At 40.8% G+C, this 18,341-nt stretch overlaps 1 protein-coding gene across 1 annotated transcript; it reads left to right on the top strand.

Annotated features, from left to right (window-relative positions):
- The first annotated feature begins 1,328 nt into the window (after positions 1 to 1,328).
- LOC114664337 (terminal nucleotidyltransferase 5A-like) lies at positions 1,329 to 11,462 on the top strand. The gene is made up of 2 exons (XM_028818422.2): positions 1,329 to 1,806; positions 10,343 to 11,462. Exons 1-2 carry the CDS (start codon positions 1,651 to 1,653, stop codon positions 11,366 to 11,368), a joined length of 1,182 nt encoding a protein of 393 aa, XP_028674255.1. The 5' UTR covers positions 1,329 to 1,650; the 3' UTR covers positions 11,369 to 11,462.
- The last annotated feature ends 6,879 nt before the right edge of the window (positions 11,463 to 18,341 follow it).

Genomic DNA, 18,341 nt, shown 5'->3' on the forward strand with positions numbered 1-18,341 from the left:
ATGGGAGGAAACTGGAGCGCCCGGAGGAAACCCACACAGACACGGGGAGAACATGCAAACTCCACGCAGGGAGGACCCGGGAAGCAAACCCAGGTCCCCAGGTCTCCCAACTGCGAGGCAGCAGCACTACCCACTGCGCCACCGTGCCGCCCAGTTCTAGATTTCTTGGTCTAAATTTTCACCTTATGTCAAATTAGTATTATCTGTAAATTATCCCAGTATGACAGCGTGAGTGTGTATTTCAGTTTACCTGTGTGATGCTCTGTCCATGATTGTTTCTTGTTTAATATTTAAAATTGCTGTGATAAAACCTGGTCCTTGCAACTCTGAAATAATTTAATGGATGAATAGGTACAAGTGAATAAATAAGACTCTCTGTTTAGGATTCTAATGTTATCGTAATCGTAGAAAATACTAGAAACTGTTATTTTTCCCCTTTTATTAGAATATATGACAAAGGTGATATCTTTGGAACTTGTTAAAGACCACAAATCCTTAAAATTGGCAGAAGTTCATAAATTACTGCTAAATTATTAATCTCGTTTTATTACCTTTAATTTTGATGTTTAACAAGAACAATTAACTATTTGAAATGTTAATCATCCATCCATCCATCAATCCATTTCCCAAACCAGGCTTCGGGTGCAAGGCAGAAACAAGCCCTGGATGGGGTGCCAGTCAATCACAGGATGAACACACACACTCAAGACACACTAGGGCCAATTTAGCAAAGCCAATTCACTCAATCTGCATGACTTTGTTAACCTTTGGTTATTATTTTTTATAATTGTTGTTGTACAGTAATATTTACTGCATATTTATATTGGCTCCATACTAGAGACTGAAAGTGGGTACTTAAAAGTGCCCTATGATTGACTGGCCACCTGTTTAAGGCTGGCTCCGAACTTGCACCCAAATCACCCGCACCACCAACGAGGTTTTCTAAAGGATGGACTTTAATAGGATAATGTGAGGATTTGAAAGACGTTTCTCAAAGTTTTCACATTTAAATAGTTGACAGGGAAGCTTTTTTGAAATTTTTGGTATTAAATATGCATCGTGCATAAATACGTTACCAATTCTCTCCAGACAATAACCTTCAAGAAATCCCTGATGACTGCAGCTTGTTATCTTACCAGAGAAACATAGGACAGCCAATCACAGTGCGAATTTCATTGACGCAGTTTAGGGTGGGCGTGGCCGCATGAATCCCTCTGTGTTGGTATAGAAACGACTAATAGTTAATTCATGAGCTCTGACTGGCAGCCAATCGGCGAGCTGGCAGATCGGGTCTGCGTTAATGAATCCAGGAATAAAAGCAATTGCGGCTCTAGAGCTAGTGGCTTATTGTCGTTCCTAAAGTAACACAGCGGTATTAGGACTGCCAAGGAAAACTTTCCATCTACTTTATTCAGATTCCGCTTAAAGAGCGGTGCTGTCTACCTTGCTGACTAACTAACTTTCTTGTGTTAAAATCTGGGATTGACGGTTAACTGCATCCGTTTTTTGTTTTTTTTGAGCGGCTTTCTGAGATTTTGTGAGCAGATTGTCCGGCTGGATTCAATAAGTCAATTTCTTTTTTATGTCCATCTATTAGCGTGTTTTCCCTCGTCAACAGCTGACTGGACGTCATCGCAGCGTATTCTCGCCATGTCCTCCGGGAATGGGTCGGAGCAGAGCCGGCGTTTCAGCGTGTTATCCTGGGAGCAGGTGCAGCGTCTCGACTCGATTCTTGGGGAGACGATCCCAATTCATGGAAGGGGTAACTTCCCCACTTTGTCCGTGCAGCCTCGACAGATTGTACAGGTAAGTATAGGGTTCCTTGAAGCCCAACAGCTGTGCAGTGTTGACCGATTTAACTGGAATAAAGCGGCACATATGCCTTCAGTGGTCTGGTTTGCTTACAGTTTACACCAAGTTGAGGAAAGCGACACTGCGTCACATGCGATCGGATAAAATCTACTGATCCTCTATAAGCCTCGGAATCCGATCTGGTTGGCGCACGAGAGTATTGGCACTCTGGCAATAGGTTTTTTTTTTTAAGTTTGTAATGCTGTACTTCGTTTACGGGCTTCTTTGCCATACTAGCATTATCTATTTAAAGTTTGATTACAATCGCCAAACATTTGCTTTTTTAAATTATTAGTACAATACGATAAATCCTAATATTTCTGTTAAAATTTGCGAATACGGTATTTAGACTGGTTTGAATAAAAAGGTTAACATGTAATCTGTTCATTAAGGGGGTTGATACTCGAGTCCCCGTTTCCTCCATAACCGATTCCCCGTTTTTCTCGGTCGGGTTGATTTTCGTGTTTCTATACTAGAGCCATTCAGTCGTTCAAGGGGACGCAATTACTTTTCATATTCGGGAATTAGCCCCCCACAGTACAATCCCAAAAAAAATTGGTTTGGGTAACGATTTCGGTCAAATATAGTGGGTTCATCATTGGTTAAACCACGCCCCCTTGGTATGTTTTTTGTTCACTTTGAATCGACTGCCCTGTACACACACATTGATGTTCACTCGACATATCGAGTCCCCTTGCCTCACGGCCTGGCACGCGAGAAAGTGTCTGAAATAGTTGTCTATTTTAAGGCAACTCAGTCGTTTGTAGCATGCCCTTTGACCAATGGGACTAACCTGCTTGAATTTGTAGATGGTGTTACTTAGATTTTTGACATGAAAATGTTGTATTGCATTTGCCTTATTTCTGTACCCCTGTGACCCTTTGAGTTCTGGATTATGTGGATCATTTTAGCCCGCATTCTCCTGGTGTGACCACTTAAACAACCCACATCCTAGATGAGTAGAACTGTTGCTACTTAGTTTAAATGTCCACTTTTTCTTAGTATGTAATCCATCCATCCACTTATTGTACTTGTTTTCTAGTATATCAGTTGTCTGAGAACAAAGTGGACTTGTGTTTTCACCCTTTACATCAGTTGTTGACTGCTTTCCATCTTTATCTTAGTCTTTGTGTTCAACTTTTATTCAATTAAGCCACTTTTTTATAAGCTAGTGATTTTTCAGCCTAGCTTCTACCCCATAAATGTGCTTTTTCCACTTTTGATGTACTCCTGTAAAACTGCATCACTAATCTGGGACAAGGCTGTTGGTGTCCTCCCTCACCTGGGCTTTCCTCCCATGTTTTCAGAGATTCAGTATTCTTTTACCGGAATGATTTAAATTTTAGTATTAACCAGGACCTCTGTAAATTTGAATTTAAAGCAGAGCAGCTCAGAAGCTTCCTTTGAGTAAGTCTACCCCAACTGCGAGTTACTAATTTAGAGCCTCCACATGCGTACCTCTTGCTTGCTGAGTGGTATAAAGTAAACAAAGACGTGCAGTTCCTCTGGTGTGCGATCTTGAGCATTAACTTAAGAAATGTGTCCTAAGGGGGCACTAATGCATAATTTTTCTTTCATATATTATGAAACTGCCTTTCCTGTTGAAGGCAATAGATCTTTTTTTTTTTTCCATAAGTCTTCTAATGCCCTTAAGGGGACTCGGGGGTGATAATGTGATTGTGTAGCCCATCTCCCCCCAACTCGCATTCACTGTGTGACCTCAAATGACTCAAGCGGCCTGTTACTTTATATTGTACAATTGTCAGTACATATAATGAATACTTGTATTTCCTTAGTTAAAGGAGCCTGCTAAACATACCAGTTTGGGCTGTGTGTGTGAGTTTGTGTATGGTTGCTTAAAGTCTGATCTTGTCAGTTCGGGATGTGATCAAGCGATCTTATTGTAAGACCACCATGAGATGCTTTAGGAAAGACTACTGTAACACCTTTTAAAATCCTAAATGTTTTATCAGTTTTCTGAATCTGCTTTTTTGAGTGTAGGGAGCCTCACCCAGCAGCTAGGGATGCTAGACAGAAAATAACCCTGGTATAGAACACTTGGGTCAAATGCCACTCCTTCGTATTGAGCCAGTTTAGTTTTATGAATCCATCCACTGTGGAAAGGCACAGGGGTATCTTCTAGTCTACCAGATTTTTTTTTTTTTTACTTTTTCTAAAGTCTTGGTAGCATCCTTGGGGCGGACATGGAGAAGATTAGTGTGGATGTACAATAAAGTATACAGGTACAAGGTTACAAAACTGAAGCAATGCACCACATTCTGGCATTGCGCATTCATCAGGTGTGTCACAAGTTGTAATGAAGTCTTAGCATTCTATTTAATGCTTGCCATTGGATTTGTTTTTAGTTATCTTGCCACAGCATGCTCAAAATTGTACAGCTTTTTTTATGTATATTATAACCATAATTGTAATGTCAGAAAAGCATTGCATATTAGAATGTGTTTGGGCCCACTCTACTTGAGTTCTGTCCAGGGTTGGCAAACTAACCTTGCTGAACTTAAGCTGGAAAACCAACATTTTTAAAAATACAGATTTGTAACTCGTTTTTCCTATTTTAATTTTAATAGCTGTATGTAATTTTTTTTTTTTTTTAACACTGCTGTTTTCAAAGAATATCCACCTGAAACACACCTTGTTCTGCCAAATTCTTTTCACCAATGCTTCAAATCTTTATTGGCTGATCTGTGGATTGTCTGTTTTGAGGAACACCCCAACTTTGAAATCTGAGTTGGAACCTGGATATTTGTACCTTTTTTTTTTTTTTTTTTCCTTCTTCCCCTCAGCACCCATCAACCATCCAATAACTATAACCATCAAGTTCAAAGTCTTGGCATACCATACCACTCCTTACCCCAGAAGCATGATTTGCAAGGCTAGAACAAGCCCCTAATGGTACACCAGTCTATCAAAGGGCACACTTGCATACAACCCCATTCACTCTTACTGGTTAGCCTGAGCATCTTTGATTTGAGGGAAAAAAATTTACATTTGGGGGAAATTTATGCTAACATGAAAACCTGTTGATGCTGTATAGTGCCTTGTCAATGTCTTAATCCAGAACTCCCGAGTTGAGACAGCAGTACTAACTACCATGATTCTTTAAGAAAATGCAAGAGTAAAATTTTGATAACATAACATACCAAATCCATATACCTCACATCCATATAGCTTTAGTGATGCAGTTCTGAATTTATAGCCAACATTTATGAGCTATAAATTCTGATTTCAGTTTAAGTGTGCTGTTTTCAGCCTGCTTACATAGTGCTGTGCCTCTTATGATCTGCACCTGCATGGACCAGTTACTGTGAATAGTTCTGGGCTTTTTTCTTCCTGATTTGTCCTGCCTTACCATTAGGTAAATTTGTGTTTATGCCGATTTTCCCCCCCTCCATGGTAAACACCCTACCTTAATTTTATTGGGTAGATGAAACAATTAGCTTGCTAGTGTCTGTGGACTGCGAACCTCCAGCCTTGTCTTCCACAGCAAGGTCTTTAGCCTGTAGACTGCCCCTCTGCTTCTAAGACTAGGCATGGAGAGCAGTATGGCATCTCTAACTGTGCCTGAACCACAGCTCAACTGCTTTTATTTTAGCCTTGGCACCAGGTGGTGCTGAGCTTAACCTTGATGAATGGCCTCAGAGCTGCTGCTGAACATAATGCACTTAACATGTGTTTGCCTGCTGTTGTACATAGTGCTGATCTTGAGGGACACAAAGTTTTAATGGTCTTAATTGTCTGGGGAAATCCAGTGAGCAGCTTCTCCTATCTGTTTTTACTTTCAGTTATGGCCACGATTCTCTGATAAGGCATATTCAGTTTTCCCACTTCCCTTTAACTGCATGTGAATCACTGTTTGTTTAACAAAGTTCAGCTTTGATTGCAAAGGTTCTTGAAGTACTAGAACATCAGTGTGTTGGTAATGACTGGAGAAACTGTAAACCAGTTAACTTGACTTGCTTGCAGCAGCTAACAATGCTGGAAGGCGGCCGCCTCTTCTAACCACACTTCTGCTGTGTTGTCCTGTAGACTCTACCTCATGTCTGCCGCGCTTATTTGTTTTACATTCTGGTGTCTTGTATGCTGATTAGTGTGGCTCCTCTACCTTTCTATTGTCAGAGTGGTTTTGCTAAGATTTTGAAGACTTGCATGTGTTAATTGGCGGTTATAAATGAGCGCCGTGTGGGCACCATACTGTTGCACTGTCTATAGCTGGTTTCTGCTTTGAGGTCTGTTCTGATCTCTAGCCCCTGCCATGACCCTGACTTGGATTAAGGAGGTCTGTGGATGTTTGAAGGAAGCCATTAGGAAAGGTCTGCTTTTTAGAGTCCAGATTTTTTTATTTCGTCTTTGTTCCTTTTGAATTTTTTTTTTTTTTTTTTAGTAAAAAAAAATCCACTAGTCACTATTCTATTTTTTTTCCATCTTAAGTTTTGCAGCCTGGGCCCATTTCTTTATTGCATGTTTATGCTGTCCTTTCCAAATGTAATTTTCCATGAAACCTTCAGATAGACTACCCTTTCTCTTCATGTGTGGTCTTAAAACCAAAAGAACTTCAAACAGGAGACCACCATCAGGCCTCCCATGCCAGTACTCACCTGCTTGCATGCCTTGCCTGGTGTGAAGGTTTATAGCTTCATTTAGGGAGGAAGGAGTTCTGGTGGTGCTGAAGTGCTGCTGTGTTTTTGGAAGGGGGTGTCGGTGTTTGCCCTGCTGGAGATCCATTTTTTACTCCCTCACGTCCGTTTACTGAACATATGGCAAGTCTGTTCAATTTGTGTGCACCTTGGGTTTGTTTGTAGTGGAATTAGACTACATAGCATTTGGGTAAGGGCTCTGCTTTTGATTTGGTGTATTAGTTTGAGATCACATTTGAGATCTTCTACTGTTTTCTCATTTTGCTCAGGAAGTGTATCGTTCATCTAGTTTTCTTCAGGTAATCCCATCTCCATAACCTTGGTTAGGGGCTGAGGGCTGGTTGTAGCTATAGGTGATTCTGCCAGCACTTAAACAGATTATCCTGATTTTAGGCCAGAGCTGCCAAAGTAGGCTAATGTATGTCTTGCTACTTACGCCTTTGTCGTGGCTGGTCCTTCTCCTGCCTCCAAGGGCTCAGGTTTTAATTTGCATTTATCCTTTCCTTAACCTTAATATCGAGCTTTCATTTGGTCAATTTCCCTATTTGTCCTGGTAACATCTTATTTCTTGTATATCCTAGGTTAGTGACTGGCAGATTTGGGCCTGAATATGGTGAGCTAGTTTGAGGTGGATATCATGGAGGGCATGAGGTGCGCACATGTGTGCGGAGTCACTTCGGGGACTCGTTTGGCTGGTGGATTGATTGTTCATTATCAATGTGGGAACAATTTTTAGCTTTTTGCTTCTAAAGCCTTGGCATGTTTGCTATAGTAGAAATTCCACAGTATCAACACTTGACAAACACTGCTCGATTTTGGTTTGTTTTTGTTTTTGTCTTGAGAAAAGACAAATAATGAGAAATCATTTTATCATGAGAAGTCTAGTCATCCTCATTTTAAATGCTGTGAGAATCTGGAGTTTGCCTTGCAGGCATCAACACTTAAAAGCACTCTGACAAACTGAATCTTTGTTTCAGTTTTTAACATACATCTGGTTACTTTATTTTGTTATAAAGCTCAACTTGATTTATCCTTCTCTTGAGGACTTGCCAGGACTGCTGTCTGTAGTCTGTGCTACTGTCTGTGTCTGTGGCCTCTCTGGCTGCACGCCATATGCTGGTTCGTGCAATTTTTGGAGAAACATATTGAAAGCAGAGGAGCTGGGTTAGTGCTGAAGTTCCTTTTTTTTAATTTCGAATTTTACAGGAGGCTATAATCTTTCCTGAAAGTACATGTTTAGGTCATGTTATGAGATGCAGCACTGTTGCTTTACTTCACTCAGTCTGTTATGGTCTAGATTTTGTACTTTCGAGTGAGCAGATGGCTTTGAGTTTAGGTTTCTTTATCTAGAATATGGCTTGCCCTGTTGTCCTGGTGAATATGTCACAGGTTCTCAAGTCCAGATTTTGGAGTCTATCATTCCAAGATGAATAGCATCAAAACTGATCATTGTATATAATAATTGGGTAGAATGGATCAAGTCCTTCACCTGTCCTTACTGTTGACTCAAGTTTGTATGCCAAATTACCCAAACCCACCAGTCAAATTTGGAGGATCGCCTTAAACTCCATCTCCTGTCAAAACAGTTTGGGCAGTTGGCTTTGAATGTCCTGCAAGTCCACTCCACAGGTAGCTGGTGATGGTCTCTGCACACTTGTATGCTTTCTGTAAATCTGTCCTTGAAACGAAGCACAAACTGTAAATGACTACAGGGCAGGTCAGAACACGTTAAATCTTCCTTTTAATGTCCATGTTTAGGTTCAAAGTATTATTGGCAAGCTGCAATAATCCTTGTCACTACCTGTTTTGCCCAATTCAGGATTACAGTGTTGAGAATTTATTCTGGCAGATTCAGATACAGGGTGGAAAACAGGAAACCCATTTAAAAATAAATAAATAAATAAATAAAAATGAACATAGAGGCATACGTCTAACATTTAGCTGTCATGGTTATACTTGATGGCTTTGCTATTGTCACTTACTGCAATGTCAAACGTTCTAAAGTGGCTGGTCTGATCTTTGCTAATGTAGTCTGTCAAACAGCAGTGGTCAAAAGTCCATGGCATGTAAGATTATTTGCACCTGAAAGTGCAACTGGTCAGAAGCTTTCATTAGCCTTGTAGCATGTATACAATGGATCCTGTGCCCTGCCAAATCGTATCAGCCATTTTTTCCTTGTATGCCACTATAACGGCATTGTAGTTGCCATTGTAAACACATGGCATCGGAGTCCTGGGTTTGATTCTTGCCTTGAGGTGTGAATTTTTCCCGATTTAATGTCTGTTTGGCATTTCCTTGGTATGTGAGGGTAACCAAAGACATGTAAGTTAATTTGGCATGGTATGCAAGTGCGGTTAGTACTTTGATGTCAGCTGGTATCTCGTACCTGAACATTTTTCCTTGTGGCAAATGCTGCTGATGGTTCCTGTTGCTCATTTCTCCACCCCCCAAAAGTAATTCTAAATGGTTGATTCTTTGGACAAAGCAATAAGGTGGCTGGTTTAGTAAATCCTCCAGAAAGGCAAACATCCATCAGTTTAAATGAAATGTGACATTGTCTTCTGACATATCACAGGCTGGGTCAGCTCTTTTAGTCTTGAGACAATGTTTGGATTCTCAAGTGAGAACATTTGGTTCATTCCTATACAAGGGACTGGAGCTGAATATTACAAACTTCAGAGTGGCTGTGTGCTGGAGATGCATTGAAAACTTGTGGGAATCCTCTAATAGCTGTTCAGGCCAAGTGGCTGCTTCTAATCTAAAGTGTCATGTTGATCTGGCTGCTCCTCATTGTATCAGGCCAAATCTGAAATCTATTTAAGTGGGAACTGACAAAAAATAAAAGCCAGAACAGGTCTTGATTGAGCTTTGTTAAAATACACCTTGAAAGTTCTGAGGTCAAGTGGGGAAAAAGTCGTATGGTCAGATGAGACCAAAATCCAAGTAGTTGGCCTCAATGCCAAATGTGCACCTCGGTTGTCCTGGTGGAAAGTCAATCCAGCTCACTATCCAAAGAATACACCATACCTACAGGAAAGCATGGAGATAGTAGCATCCTGTTGTGGGATTGTTTTTCTGCAGCAGGGGCTGGGGAACTTGTCAGGGCAGTAGGAAAAATGGATGAGATGAAATGTCATCAAACCCCTCAGGAGAAATGAGTTTTTTCAAAGTCTACTGAATGACAATTTCAGCTTGAAACTGTCAATATGCTTCTTGAAGGTTTTCATTTGTGTTCTATGAGCATATTAAAATGGTGCACAATAAGCCTGTCCCTTTAGTGATATCCTGGATATGAGGAGGAAACTGAGGATTCCATCTGTCCATTTTTAGGGCATGTTTCCCTGAAGCACATCCAGTAAACTTGTGTGAAAGGCAAGAAGCAATGGTAGAAAGGGTCTTGTAGGGCACACTCCATAATGAATGGCAACTTGGAATCGCCAGGCAACCTAACATGCGTGTCTGTTAGATTTGGGAGGAAGGCTGGTGAAGCCCATGCAAACTCTGCATGTGAATGGACTAGGAGAACAAGACACTACTTGTGTCCCAACTGCCTTTCTGCTTTTACTATAGTCTTCAAAAATGTTTATTCTTTGGACAAAGCAACAAGGTGGCTGGTTTGGGGAAACCTCCAGAAAGGCAAACATCCATCAGTTTAAATGAAATGTGACATTGTCTGACAGCTGACCCAGCCCGTGATATCTTTTAGTCTTGAGACAGTGTTTGGAGTGGTTTGGTTTGGAGAGGTTCTACAAAAGTTAATGTCCAGTGTGAGCAGATATGTAATTTTACTGAAATGCTAATTTTTTTTTTTTTCCCCCCCCCTCCCCCTCCTGTAGGTTGTTCGAAATCGTCTGGAGCAGAAAGGGATCCATGTCCGTGACGTGAAGCTGAATGGGTCTGCAGCCAGCCATGTCCTTCATCACGACAGTGGCCTTGGGTACAAGGACTTGGACTTGATCTTTGGCTTAGAGCTGCAAACTGATAAGGTTTTTCGCCTGGTCAAGGATGTGGTGCTGGACTGTCTGCTAGATTTCCTTCCTCCGGGTGTTAACAAAGACCGCATCACTCCCCTGACTCTAAAAGAGGCCTATGTGCAAAAGTTAGTAAAGGTATGCAATGAGACCGATCGATGGAGCCTCATCTCCCTTTCAAATAACACTGGCAAGAATGTGGAGCTGAAGTTTGTGGACTCGCTACGGCGGCAGTTTGAGTTCAGCGTAGACTCTTTTCAGATAACCTTGGACTCCCTTTTGTTGTTTGACAAATGTTCGGAGACCCCCATGTCTGAAAACTTTCATCCCACTGTTCTGGGGGAGAGTATGTACGGAGACTTTGAAGAAGCCGTAGACCATTTACGCAAAAGAATCATTGCGACTCGCAGCCCTGAGGAAATCCGCGGTGGGGGGCTTCTTAAGTACTGTAACCTGTTGGTCAGAGGCTTTCGGCCCTGCTCAGAGGCAGAGATGAAGTCTCTTCAGAGGTACATGTGCTCACGCTTCTTCATAGACTTTTCGGACATTGCAGAGCAGCAACGGAAACTTGAGGCCTACCTGCAGAATCACTTTGTGGGGATGGAACACAAGCGATATGACTGCCTAGTGACACTGCACAGTGTGGTCAATGAGAGCACAGTGTGTCTAATGGGTCACGAGAGGAGACAAACTCTAAATCTTATTGCTATGTTGGCTTTGAGAGTCCTGGCAGAGCAGAACGTTATCCCCACTGTGACTAATGTGACCTGTTACTACCAGCCTGCACCCTACGTCAGAGACATTAATTTCAACAATTATTACATTGCCCACGTCCAGCCTCTCTTGCCGCCATGCACCAACTCTTATCAGACATGGCTGCCTTGTAACTGAAATAACTGTGGTGGGTTGAGCTAGCATTCTGCAGGTTGGGGAATGAGTATCAAAGCACAAAATGGAATTAAAAAAAACAAAAGAAAAAAAAAAATGGCTGCCTGCAACTGAGGAGTGCTTTGCTTTATTTTACTTTAAATGCTGTATGTCAGGGAGAACAAGAATGGAATTTTTATTGATGCACCTTTTATTACTGGGCAATATATGTACATCAGTTAATTTCTACCTGTGAGGTTTTAATGTTCCCCAGGACCAAAGACTTGTTTAAAATGCAATACAAATGAAACCTTCACTGTTCTGTGATTGCAAGTGCCTACTATAAACTGTACTGTAAATATTTTTATCTAATTATCAAATATATTTTCAGTGACAAAGGTTCTTATTTTTCCTCTTCAGCTATTAAATACACCACTGTTTAATTGGATTTTGTTGCATCATTTGTTTAGCATATGTCCAATGATGAGGATTTAAGTGGTCTGTGTACAGGGCCACTCATCACACCCAAAATGCAGTGGGCTGCTTTGGTACAACGTCTGCCTCTTAGCTGCGGATTGCACATTACGTGGCTCACATCAGAAAGTGAGCTCTAAAGCAGTGCTTCCCAAACTCTGTCCTGGGGACCCCCTGTGGCTGCGGGTTTTTGTTCCAACCAGCTTGTTTTTAATTGGACTCCTGGGCTAATTAAGTGGTGTTATTTCCCAAGTTCTGTGTTTTCGGAAACAAAATAGAAATTATAAAACTAAGTTAGTACATTTGTTTAAAACAAAAGTAGTTATATGGGAATGTGTTTTAACATTTTCATCTTGATTTTCATGCTACGTTTCAAGTTCTAATTGTTTAATTCATTGTTTACTAATCAGTGGGTCTAATGCTAAAGTAGCAGCCTTTGATTATTCAGTGTTTGCCTGGATGTCTGCTCTGCTCGTTTTTAATTGTTAAGATACAACGAAAGGGTAAAACTGCACAGAGAGGGCAAAATATAATGAAATCAAGAGTCCAGCATTTAAATCTATAGAAAATGTAGAGATTTCTAAATGTCATAAATGTAAAAATCATGCTGCTGTGCTTTTCTGAATGTAGAATAAGAAGAAAAAAAAAGCCAGCTTATTAAATGAGGTCCGTGTTATCAGGTTGTCGCTGATTATGAATCTGGAACAAAAACCTGGAGCCACAGGGGGTCCCCAGGACGACTGGGTTTGAGGACCCCTGCTCTAAAGTGCATGAACTTGTGTTCAGTCTTTGAAACGGTAATCTGTAATTTTGGTGTTCCTTCTAGGTCCGGTTTCTTTTCTTTTGGTTTGGCATCTTAATATAGTATCGCATAGCATAAAGAGGCATAGATTTCCTCATACCATTCTAACCCTGTATTCCAATGGCTTAGTGTTCTAATGTTAATTAAGCAGTCTATCCTGTTCCAGCAGCTGTAGGGAAAGCCATTGTCCTCAAGATCCTGCACCCTGGCTGGCTTTTCTCTTGAAGGTCCTGTAACATTATGTGACTTAAGAGAATTTTCGTTCGTCACTGACTTCATTTTAAACATTCACTCCCATGATGTATAATCTGACATACCCAGCGACTCAGGCCTAATCAGTTTCATTTTATCTCAAGTCGGGAGGCGTTGAGCACTCAGTCAAAAATGTTTTACAGCTATGAGGAATAAGGAATTGATGTTTTAGACCTCACAAATGGACAGGCTCATCTGACTTTTTTACAAACCAAAATTAAAAAGGCCAGTTGTGGCTGAACATTATGCATCTGGGAAGCATTCATACAGCACCAGTGCCATCAGGCAGCACATTGCCTGCCCAAAAAAGGGGGTGAACTTGTGCTAATTAGGCAATGTAAAACTAGACTGTAAAGTAGTCAGAGGAGTCGGTCATTCCTTGCAATTTCTGGTCAAATAATCCAACCTCAAGTGACGAGAGAGAAGCAGCTGGTGCCATGTTTGCCATCTCCTCTGACTAGAAATCCTGTAATGTGACTGACATTGAAGTTAGCTGCTAGTTTGTTCTTCCTTGCCTTTGTCAAGCTTACAAGTAGCCAACATTACTTTAGGGCCTCAACACTAATATGCTCTGGGCTTACGAAATGGAAGTAAATTAAGTGGCCTCCATAATAAGTCTCAATACTGATGACCGTCATCATTATCCAACCTGCTATATCCTAACACAGGGTCATGGGGGGTCTGCTGGAGCCAATCCCAGCCAACACAGGGTGTAATGCAGGAACAAACCCCGGGCAGGGCACCAGCCCACCAGTCACTATTGATGTTTTAAATTTAATATTTGGTCTTTTTTGGTGGGTGTATGAAGGTGAAGTGTTCCTTTTCTCTTTCCTGTACTGATCTTCAGCACATTGCTCAAATAAGAGGAGAGCTAAATACCAAGTAGTTTCCTTTTCCTCAAACATCCCAAGGTCTCGTGTTAAGGCCGGTCTGGAATTGCCAGTTAACCTGTTGAGGCCTGTGGCACTAATGTCTCTTCCTTTGTGCCCACTGTTGCTGGGAGGCTCCAGCATGGTGGTGTTCAGTGGTCCGTCACCCCTAACCAAGTTGAATTGACTTGGAATGTTAAAGGTGCCTTTTTTTTTTTTAAATCTGAGGTTAATGGTGTGGTGTAGTTAATCCTCAAGTATTGAGCTCTATTTGCTTTTAATGCTCTATCTTGGTATAGGCAGTATTTATATTTTTAATGTATTTTTGCTTCTCCTGCATTGCTAGAGAAGTTTTAATTCTGTGTGTGTTGAACGCATAACTGACTGGATCTGTCCACTGGTATTCCTTATAATACTGAAGTGCTAGAATACCACCAAAAAAAAAAAAAAACCTCTTTGGAGTTAAGGAGGTACTCTATGGCCACTTTTCTAGGAACACCTCCCTGATTCCCAGGTTATAATGTCTTTTACCTTCAAAACAGCCTGAATTGTGAGGCCTGGCTTTAGTAAGCTGCTGGAAATGTATTGAGTCTGCTTTGTGCTGATTCAATAGCACCACACAGTTTTTGCAGATTTATTTTTATGCAGCACGCTGCCCATTCACCTCCTTCCCAAAGGTTCTCCATTGAATTGGGATGTGTAGGCCTTTGGAGTCACTCTCCTGGTCAAGGAAGTGGCTTGGGGTGATGTGTCTTTTGTGACATGGAAATAGTCTGCCACATGCTTGACACAAGAGAAATCAAGAGTTGTCAGACAAGATAGCATCTTTACCCTCTGATTGTCCAATCTTGGAGATTACAAACCTACCACAGTCTCCTCTTGCTAGTCTTGGCAGAACATATCAGGTGCTATTACTCTAGCCCATCCATTTAAATGTCTGAGGTGTTCATGTATACAGCTGTTGAGTATTTTTGCCCTTTCTGTTAGGCTTGAGTGGGACTTGTCAGTCTGATCTCGGCTTTATCAGATGTTCTCATCCACAGACCTGGCATTTGCTCTGTGTGTTTTTTTTTTTATCCCACCATTCCCTGTAACCTTTAGTGACTGTACTGAATGCCATTTCGGGAAAAGCTGCAACCGGCCCAAGTCCTACCACAGTCGTACTTCCTTGAACCGCACATCTTTCCCATGACTGTCCCACCATACTGATATAAAATGTATTGATCTGTAGCATCATGATTGGCTGTTTAATGAGCAGGGGTGTCTAATAAAGTGGCCAGTCTTTTTTTTATATATATATATATATATATATGTATATATATATATATATATATATATACACACACATGAATTGATCATAGAAATTTCTTTCTTTGAATTTATGTTGTAGAAAATTCACATGGTCTGCAGATTTCACTCGCAGCCTTTTTGACGTGATCACCAATTAGGTTCTGCTGTCATTTTGCTTTTGCTGTGAAGGGTTTTACCGTCTAAGACAGGGAGCCTTTTTTTTTTCTTTCACAAACATGTTTTCAATCATAGAGGCTGGGAAATAGAAATTCACATATTTTGAGCAAATAAGGGTCAGATTAAGACCTTTAGAGGCCCTAAGCACTTAAAAGATTTTGGTGGCCCCTATATATGAGTGGCACTCACTCTCAGTTGATGACGTGACCACGACAAGAATGCTCATGTGTGCCTCGGTGGACTGTGTGGCAGTTACCAGATTCTAATTTTATTGTATTCCCAAGATTAATTTATATCACTGACTTCTATTACTATTTCTATTATTTTGTGTGTGTATATATATATATATATATATATATATATAATATGTATTTTTTAATTTAATGTGGGAGCCCCTTTTTGTGGAACCTGGTTCAGCTGCACCATTTGCAGATTTGCACTAGGTGGTCAATTGTAAATCTGACAATAGAAAATGTCTGTGGAGCTCCCTCTTCCCTTGATGCCCTATGCACATGCTGATTTTGCTTAATGGTTCATCCAGCCCTGGACAGGAGACACAGGTTCAAGTCATAACATCATGCTGCTAATTTGTACACTTGAGCTGAAGGATGGCAGTTTTAAAATTGACATCTGCAAAACCAACTCCCTAATAGGAACTGGATATTTTTAAATACAGAAAAATCTGACAATAGTGGGCACAGCTTTTTCACGTGCATAAAGCTTGCCTTGTCACTGTAATCTGATGTCAGAAGCTGGAAATGAATTTTTGGCTGTGGGGTATGCCACCGCCTGTCTGCTGCTTTGAAGAACAATGTGTCTCTTGTGTGCAAGTGTGTAGAACCAAGACTGGTTTTACTGAGTCGCTGGCTGGAAAGGATGATTGTGAGGATGTAGCGTACTGTATATGGAGACTTGGAAGCTTTTTATACCTCCTGCTTTTGAAATGAGGTGAAACTCTGAGTTAAAAACCCCATTATTTTGACTTGATGCTTATGTGTTTTCTTTACTTCCAGCATTCTGAATGGCTTAGCTTGCACCTGATTGATTTTTCTTGTTTCAAACGTTTAGTTCTTTGAAACTGTAGACGTCTGACTGTGAAGTATAACTTTGTCAAGCATATCTGTGTGAAGCTGCAGTGACATTTGAATGGCTGATGGCCAAGCTGCTGCCTCCCATTGCATACCAGTAAAAACTCACTTGCTGAGCAATCAAATTCAGTCCTGAATTGCTGGGTTTTTCATATTTGCTGGTTCTAACCTCTTTGTAAGGATCTCTTAAAGTTGATGTCTTCCCTTTTCTTGTGTTAAGGTCATACAATCTTCATCATGTGATGAACAGATTAATTTGCTGTAGAGAGACAGATAGAGCTGTATTTGTCTCTTGAGGGAAATTTGGCATTTTACATAAGCTATATAAATAAATAAACACACACACCTTTGTCTGAACACACACCAGAACGACTATAAAGCAAGAAAATTAAGAAGAAAGAAAAGTTCTGATTTGGCTGTCACGGTGAGGCATTATGCAGATGTAAATTATCAGTGCTTACAAATAATCTTTATAGAGGGCATGTGGAGTTACTCAATAAAGTCTAAGGAAGCTGAGTTGGCTTTGTTTGATCCCTATGCCCAATTTTAGAAACCACATTTCCCATGATTATGCTGTGGAGAACTAGGGCATCTCCTGGCAACTTTGAACACGAGACAGGTACCACTCCCGGTCGGACATAAGGAATGTCACTGCTGAAATTTTTAAACTTCTTTAGTCCAAAACGTATCCAATATAAATGGTAGTATTCATTCCTCTAAAGTGTATCTTTTTGCACAAATAGCCTTCAGAGATGCCAAGGTCTGTATATTTGGTCTTGCTTAAAGTTTATCACATTAACAGTGGGCACTATACCCCCTTCCTCTAAAATTTCACTTCACATCACTTTCACTACGCTTATTCTTATGAGGGGCCATATGACAAAATTCTCACCTGAACAGACCAGCCACCCTAATCTAAGCTACGTCTTCCATCTCCTCTTGAGAAATTTACAGATGGTACCAGGCTAGCTGAGAGATGTAAACCCTTCAGCATCTCCTGGGTCAGCCCTGAGTCTTCTCCTTTGGGCAATGGCTTATACATCACCCACCAGAGGCATCCTCACTACGTGCCCAAACCTAGTTTCTCACAGTCTGGAGAATTAGTGGTCCAACTCTAGATTCCTCCCATATTGCTGAGCTCCACATTCTATTAGAGACAGAGAGATGCTGCATTCATGTGCTATCGGACAGGTGGTAGATATGAAGTTTCCTAAGTCAGAAATTCCATGTAAACACCTTCCGAAGTTGAGTCTGATGATTTGGAGAAAACAAAGCTCCCTGAAATTCTGCAACTTGTGGTGTAATGCTGACTTTTCATTTTAGTAAATTGAATATAATAAAAAATATAACCTGGTCAGCCAGAAATGTGTTTTTTTGTGGTTGAATTGCATTTGGAGTGAAGTGATTTAATACGTTTAGCTTGCTCATCATTTTCATTAAAAAATGCTGTTTGTTGTTGTTATCACAAATCTGCAGAGCAAGTAACAAATCAACAGCAACCTCACACATCTCCTAACAATTCAACCATAAATTTGCATAAAAGCACTGAAGTGGGAAGTTGAAACATCACAAGTCAGTGCTCCAAAAACTCTGATAGCATGTGAAAGCAACATAAGCCCCACAACCTTACTCAGGAACCTCATTACATGAATGTCATAGAGAAGATACAAATGTGAAGAACTTAGGTGTTGCTGAAACATCTATGAGTTGTTGAAACAGTTCCACTTTAGAGTCAGAGCTCTGTCCTCTTCTAAAGCAGGTCCCAGAAGAAAGCTGACTTCTGGTTGAGGAGCAATTTAAGTATCCGGGTGACCATAAGGAGTGGGGGCTTGTGGTGGACTGTGCTGGAAGTGAAGCCCTTCATCTCTTTTGGCTGCTTTTCTTCCACTCTAGAGGAAAGGGAAATCCCCCCATGTCTAACTGTACCATACCCGTTAAACACTTCCCCCAGGACTGCATGTATGATGATATACAAATGTAATTGTCAAAACAGCATATAATCTATTAATAAACTGGATGAAGATTTTATATATATAATGTATGTA

The sequence above is a fragment of the Erpetoichthys calabaricus genome, chromosome 14 (assembly GCF_900747795.2).
Source record: "Erpetoichthys calabaricus chromosome 14, fErpCal1.3, whole genome shotgun sequence".
In the NCBI taxonomy this organism is placed as follows: domain Eukaryota; kingdom Metazoa; phylum Chordata; class Cladistia; order Polypteriformes; family Polypteridae; genus Erpetoichthys; species Erpetoichthys calabaricus.